Source organism: Dipodomys ordii, unplaced genomic scaffold, assembly GCF_000151885.1.
Source record: "Dipodomys ordii isolate 6190 unplaced genomic scaffold, Dord_2.0 Scaffold120, whole genome shotgun sequence".
NCBI classification, from domain to species: domain Eukaryota; kingdom Metazoa; phylum Chordata; class Mammalia; order Rodentia; family Heteromyidae; genus Dipodomys; species Dipodomys ordii.
In genome coordinates, this window is record NW_012267336.1 from 2,726,183 (window position 1) to 2,733,357 (window position 7,175).

The window sequence follows — 7,175 nt, forward strand, 5'->3', positions numbered from 1 at the left end:
CGCCCGCCACCTGCGGCAGGTGTGCGTCTGTATGCGCCATCGGGGTGACCTGCAGGAAACGGGGTGTTGGGGGGGGCTGGGAAGACTTCAGGAGGGGAGCAGAGGCCCGGACCCCCAGCCCGGACCTCTTGAGGAAGAGCTCCCAAGGAGTTTGGAGGGGGGGGAGAGAAATCCACAACTGATGGGGTGCCAATGAACCCCCTCCCAAGATTCCAGTTCCTCAGCTTGTGCAATTCTGTCCACTCCCGGTTGAGTGGATTCTACCCATACCCCTTGTTAGCGAAATGGAAATGAGTCCCTTCCCATAGCTTAGTCCAGCCTTGCCCTCTCCACAGCTTGGCACGCTCCCTTCCCAGGCAACCCAAGGCCCATGAGGTAAAGGCAGTAAATAATCAGCCTCCACCCCCCCCCACCACCTTGGGATGGCACTTCTCTGGGGCGGCTACCACCATATAAGGCATGAGGAGCCCCTTGGAGTGACCTTCAGGTCTGGGCAGCTGCAGGACCCTTATCTACTATTTGGGCAGCAGCCATAAGTCCTAGTCGGCCATGATGAAGCCCCTGGCCCGCATGTCTACACCAAGGTCTCTGCCTCCTAGCCCCTTCCACCCCCTCCTAAACCTCCTAGTTACATAGGTCACGTCAGACAGTAGCCGGTGCTGCTTCTCCCTTCCGCCTTGTGAGACGAGGTCTTGCGGGCCCCTTTCCTGGCAATAAACCTTCCTTTGTTCTCTGTACCTGGATGTCTGTGTGGTTCTCTGGTCAAGTCTAATAATCTTTCACTCCTCCTCCCCTGTAATTCTGAGGCAAAAACCAAACCACCACATTTCACCCAGAATCCTTTGGAATCTCATAAAGACAAGGATTTAACAAAACCGCAATGTCATGTTTCTGTCCAAACAATTAATAACCTCAATGTTGTGCTTCCACATGTCAGCCAGGGTTCAAATGTTGGTTTGTTGAGACTAGGTAGCTTCGGCTGATCTGGCCTCATGACGGAGCCCAGGCTGGCCTCCGACTCTCATCCTCCTGCCTCAGCCTCTTGGGAGCCGGGATGGCAGATGGGTAGCAAAATACTTGGCTCTAATTTCCAGCTTGCAAGGCACAGACACCAGGGGGAGGAGCAGAAACGGCCACCTGTGCCTCTGATGTCCAATGGGCTTGTCGCAACCATTGCTGGTGGGCAGGAAGGGGGACGGCTTGTTTTCTTCGTCAGAGGGAAGGAAGGTGTGTTCATAGGGAAAGGCATTTGTCAGTGGCCTACAGCAATCTGAAGGTCCGCAGCCCCTTCCACATAGCCTAAAACATTGGGTAATCCAGAGATTGGGGAGCCCACGGACCCCACTGAAACCCCCAACAGGCACAGAGGGGAGGAATCCAGTTCATCTCTGGAACCCTGTGCAATATCAATGCATGAAAGGAACAGCCAGTCCATTAGACATGCAAAAACTATTTAATCAACGCTTGGGCCCGTCATGTGCCGGCCATTAGTCTAAGTGTTTTACATGGATAACTCACTTAATCATGGTGAGAGGCCCGTGAGTCAGTCCAACAATGATCCCCACCTGACCGATGAGGAGCCTGAGGTTCAGAGAGGCTAAGTCATGGGCACTAGGTCACACAGCTGGAGGGCAGGGCTGAATGAAGAAGTTACCACAGCCTGGTCCTAGAGCCGGTGGGTGCCCTTTGCTAGGAGGCTGCTCAGGCTCAGCTGAGAGGTCTGCCCCTTGAAGGAAACAGCCTGACACCTTGCTAGTCTGCCTTACCCACATCAGCGGGATGCGTCTCCTGGCCAAACCACTTCTCTGTCTCCTGCTGCAGTAAAGCCTGCCCTGGGCATCTGGCACGCTCCTCCCTGCTTTGCCGTCTCCCACTCAGGCCCTGGGACGCTGTGGGAAGAGAAGGGCTCCAGTTTCTGCTTGGGCTGAGGTTCCAGACTCAGGGCCCACTCCTGGGGACTGGAAGCCGCTGGGTGGCACAGATGAGCCCAGGAAGGCATGGGACAGCAGAGAAGCCCTTCCTGCCTTGTGGGTGCCATCCTGCCACACAGCTGGCCACTCTGCCTACCTCTTCCGTGAAGGTCACGAAGTGACTCAGGCCACAGATGCTGCCCCACGACTCCACCTTGGGCCTTGCTGGGTCTGTGTTTACTCAGCATCTGGGTCGCCTGGGAAGGAAATGCCTGGAGATCCAGTCAGGGAAATCATGGGAGGAGGAAGAGGAGGAAGAAGGAGGAGGAGGAAGAGAAGGAGGAGAAGGAAGCAAGGGTCACTAAGAACAAGCTCACACCCATAATCCTAGCTACTCAGAAGGCTGAGATCTGAAGATCATGATTCAAAGCCAGCCTGGGCAGGAAAGCCCTTGAGACGCTTATCTCCAATGAACCACCAGGAAACCGGAAGTGGTACTGTGGCTCAAAGTGTAGAGGCTAGCCTTGAGTAAAAGAGCCCAGGGGCAGTGTCCAGGCTCTGAGTTCAAGCCCTATGATCGACAAAAAAAAAAAAAAGAGGAGAGGGAGAGGGCGAGGGAGGGAGGGAGGGAGAAAGAGAGAGAGAGAGAGATCCAAAGAACGTCCAATGAACATCTAGGTGTCTTTCCTCCCAGGTGCTGCCTGTGGGGGGGGGAGGGGTGTTGGTGCTTGCGTGCACACACGCACACGCACTTGCACTTGTATTAAGTCTTGAACTCAGGGCCTGAGCGCTGTCCCTGAGCTTTTCCCCTTAAGGCTAATGCTCTACCACTTTGAGCCACAGTTCCACTTCCAGTTTTCTGGGGTTAATTGGAGATAAAAGACTTTGGTGCTGGGCACCAGTGGCTCACGCCTGTACTCCTAGCTACACAGGAGGCTGAGATCTGATGATGGCAATTCAAAACCAGTGTGGGCAGGAATGTCCCTGAGACTCTTATCTCAAACTAACTGCCAGAAAACCAGAAGTGGCGCTGTGGCTCAAGTGGTAGAGTGCTCCTCTTGAGCTGAAGCTCAGGAACAATGCCCAGGCCCAGAGTTTAAGCCCCACAACCTACAAAAAAAAAAAAAGGTCTCTGGAACTTTCTTACCTGGCCTGCCTTTGAACTGTGATCCTCAGATCTCAGCCTCCTGAGTTCCTGAGTAAGCTGGATTACAGCTACCAGTTTCCATCACAAGCTCTTCTTGGGCTCCAGGCCCCTACACCCCTCCCCTCCGCAGACACTGACTGACTCAGTGTCTTGTTGGTTTGTACCCTTTTAACATGGAGGCGGTGGGGGAGGGGAGGAGTCTGGAAGGTGGCCTGCATTTCACATCAGCTGTCGCTGTGTAACTTTGGGCCAAGGTCCTTCTCCAAGCCCTTCTCCTGTCTTGTAGGGGTGACATTTAAGTATACCAGAACAGGTGCTCCTCAACTTGGGGTGGGTCTGTGTCTAGACAAACATATCTTAAGCTGAAAATACTGGAAGTGACAATGCAGGGCCATGCGAGTGTCACTCCCAGCCTGGTGTGCGGTAGCATGGGTGTCTTTCCAGGTGCTGACTGGAGACTGTGGCTGTGGCCCAGGCCACTTCTAGCATCAAGAACAAGGATTGTGGGCTGGGAAGGTGGCTCAGTGGTAGAGCGCTTGCCTTGCATGCATGAGGCCCTGGGTTCGATTCCTCAGCACCACATAAGCAGAAAAAGTCAGAAGTGGCACTGTGGATCAAGGGGTAAAGCACTAGCCTTGAGCTGAAGAGCTGAGGGACAGCGCCCAGGCCCAGAGTTCAGGCCCCATGACCAACAAAAAAAAAGAAAGAAAAAGAGAAGAAAAAGGATTGCAACCCTTTAGTCTAGGAAAAGAAGGCATGTGATAGAATGTCATCACTATTGCACCCCTGGAAGAGAAACTGTAAGTTGAACCCCTGGAAGTCAGGAACTCTCTGGATATTTAGAGTCCAAGGAGTGTATCATTCTAGGACAGGATAAATACGCTCCTTACCACGGTCCAGTTAAGTAGGGACTTCCAATGTCTCCAGCCAAGGATGGACAGAAATATACCCATGGTGAAGCAGTTGGGTTTACCGAAGGACAGCATGCACAACAGGGCTCCCTACAAGGAGGGGGTAGGGAAGGACTTAGTAGAAGCCTAGTAGAAGGGTTGGGCTGTGTTAGGTAATGGTGCTGAAGGGGCTGGAGGAAATTCTGTGACTGGCTATCTTAATAATTGTGCCTACAGGGACTGGGAATGTGGTTTACGGTAGAGTGCTTGCCTGGCATGCATGAAGCCATGGGTTTCTCAGTTCCACATAAACAGAAAAAGCCAAAACTGGTGCTGTGGCTCAAGTGATAAGAGTGTAGCCTTGAGCAAAAGTAGCTCAGGAACAGTGCCCAGGCCCTGAGTTCAAGTCCCAGGACTGGAGGGGGGGAAGAAGGAGAAAGAGAGTGAGCAAGAGAGAGAAAGAGAGAGAGAGAGAGAGAGAAAGAGAGAGAGAAAGGTCTTGCCTATAGGACAACCAGCAGCCTCGGGCAAGGCAGAAAGCTCTAACTGATAAGCATGAAGCTTTTGCCCAGGCTAGTCATGTAGGGTGTGCTTAATTCTGTGTGTGTGTGTGTGTGTGTGTGTGTGTGTGTGTGTGTGTTACCTGAACTCAGGGCCTCTCACTCTCACTTGCTTTTTCTGCTCAAGGCTATCTATCCCTCTACTACTTGAGCTAAATCTCCACTTCTGGCTTTTTGATTGTTCACTGGAGGTAAGATTCTCTTGGCTTTGTCTGTGCAGGCTGGCTTTGTACCAGGATCTTCCCATCTCCACCTCCTGAGTAGCTAGGTTTACAGGCACGAGTCACCACCAGCACCTGGCTTGTTTAGTTGACATTCATGCCTTGTCCCTGTTGCGTCGTGGCATGGAGCAGCCTGGGTTTTGTCTTGACCCCTCCTACTGACAGGTAGACCTACCTCTGCTCGGGAGAAGCACACTGCTCCTGGCTGTGCCAAGATGGCAGCTCTCCCATTAAAAGCCCTCTTGAGCAGGGCTGGGAAGATGGCTCAGTGGTAGAGCACTTGCCTTGCTATGCCTGAGGCCCTGGGTTCAATTCCTCAGCACCACATAAGAAAAAAGCCGGAAGTGGCACTGTGGCTCAAGTGGTAGAGTGCTAGCCTTGAGCTGAAGAGCTGAGGGACAGCGCCCAGGCCCAGAGTTCAGGCCCCACGACCGGACCAAAAAAAAAAAAAAAGCTCCCTTGAGGCCTCCCAGAACTCTTGCCCTTATACAGAGAGGCAGAGCCCCAGAAAGGGGAGTAACTTGCCCACAGTCACACATGATGAAGAAGGTGGTGGATGTGTTTTGCAAACCTGCTGCCCGGCTCCTGAGTCTATATGTTTAGCTACCGATCCCACAGCCTGGTGTCCAGCAAGGCTCTGGGAGGTGGCTGTCATCTTCGTCTCCCTCTCTTCCTAGGCTGGCTGGGAGGCTCTGCAATGCAAAGATGCAGAGATCATGAAAAACAAAACAAAACAACCCAGACTCTACCCACCTCAGCAATTCTCACATGCCACACTCCTGGGTTCCAGCCACACATACCCTTACCTCCGGCCAACATGGCACCTCCACAGGGAAGAGAAATCATGCCAAGGCTTGAGTGTCATGGGGAAGGAGCAGGCAAATGAGCCCAGGAACGCTGGCTCCAGCTCTGGGATTCCCATGCTCCTTTAAAGCTTACATGATGACAGCACCTAAAATGTGCAAGAAGGGGAATATGTGGAAGAACAGACGGACGATGCGCTGCTCTGGACTAAGTGGTGTGACCTCACACAAGCTAATTGGCTTCTCTGAGCTGCTGCTTCCTCATCTGTAAAGCGCTAGAAGTGGGCTAGAAGACCCACACTACAGGGCAGATGGCCTGTGGTCTGAAGATCATGGTTTGAAAGCAGTTTGGGCAGATAACTCCATGAGACTCTTATCTCCAAGGAGTCAGCACAAGCCAGAAGTGCAGATGTGGCTCAAGTGGTAGAGTGCTCTCCTTAAATGAAAAGGCCAGGCAAAGAGAGCAAGGCCCTGAATTCAAGCCCTGGCACAGGAGTGTGTGTATATCTAGACACAGACACACACAGACACACACACACGAGTGGCAGTGTCGGGGCAAGTCTCTGAGATGACAGTTGAACCCCTAAATGGGGCAGGACAGACAGTGGGCCTTCCACAGGAGTGGAGAAATGAATCACCACAGCCAGGGCCTTGTTCACTGTCCACACATGGCCTACAGAGTGCACCCCACCCCGTTTTCTTCTGCAGTAGCCCCTGGGAGGTCCTCAGTGTGGCCAAACACCCTACTGGCCTCTGGAAACCAGAGGGGGGCACCTGGCAGCTCTTGTTCAGCCTTCATCCTTGACCGGTGATCCCCAGGAACTCCCTTTTTGGAGTGTAGGAATAATCAGCCTGCTTAGGGCTTGAAACTCTTCCCACCCAGGAGCAAAACCCCAGACACCCCCTACTCATAGGGGCCCCTGAAAACTAGTAGCTCTTTTTTCTCAAGACCAGCCTCTCTGCAGTGTCCTTTCCTGCCCCTGGTTGTGGCGCCCCTTGTGGATGATGGGCTAGGAACAGCTCTGAGCAGAGACAGGGCCCTCTGCCAGTCTCACCTTGTCTCTACACTGGGGCCCACCCCACCCAAGAAACCCACTTTCTTGCACCCAGTCCTGTGAAGGCTGGAGGGTGCTGTTCTGGGATGAGCCTCTGGGGACACACAGCCTTCAGGCCATTTCACCTCTGCCCTGTCCTTCAACGTCATGTTAGTTTGCATCATCCCCTGTGAAATGTGCACTACTGTGCAGTGACACAAGCTAAGAATGGGATCCTTGGCACTGCCTGACACCCGGTCCCCTGCCTGAACCCCAGTACCCTGCCTGCCACCCCTCCCCCAGTAATGGCTCAATAAATGCTTAGTGAATGAGCTGAGACGGCTGTGTCTGTTCCGGCTTCAATGGAGTCCTGTGTGCAAACCTGATGGTGGAATGCGGGGTGGGGGTGAAGAGAGAGGACATGCTGGAAATCTGTTCTACTGTGAGCTGGCAGAAATGTGTGTTCTTGGCTCAGTGCTAGAGCGCTAGCCTTGCATGCATGAGGCCCTGGGTTCGATTCTCTAGCACCACATAAGAGAAAAAGCCGGAAGAGGCGCTGTGGCTCAAGTGGTAGAGCGCTATCCTTGAGCTGAAGAGCTGAGGGACAGTG

At 53.2% G+C, this 7,175-nt stretch overlaps 1 protein-coding gene across 1 annotated transcript in view; it reads right to left on the bottom strand.

The window, feature by feature from the left end:
* Positions 1–5,383, bottom strand: part of Mapk13 (mitogen-activated protein kinase 13) — a 19,293-nt gene extending 13,910 nt beyond the window's left edge. The window contains exons 1-2 of the mRNA XM_013029586.1: positions 5,336–5,383; positions 3,948–4,058 (exon numbers count right to left, since the gene is read on the bottom strand). Coding sequence (XP_012885040.1) covers positions 3,948–4,058; positions 5,336–5,383 — 159 coding nt within the window. The remainder of the gene's footprint in view (positions 1–3,947; positions 4,059–5,335) is intronic.
* Positions 5,384–7,175: the final 1,792 nt, after the last annotated feature.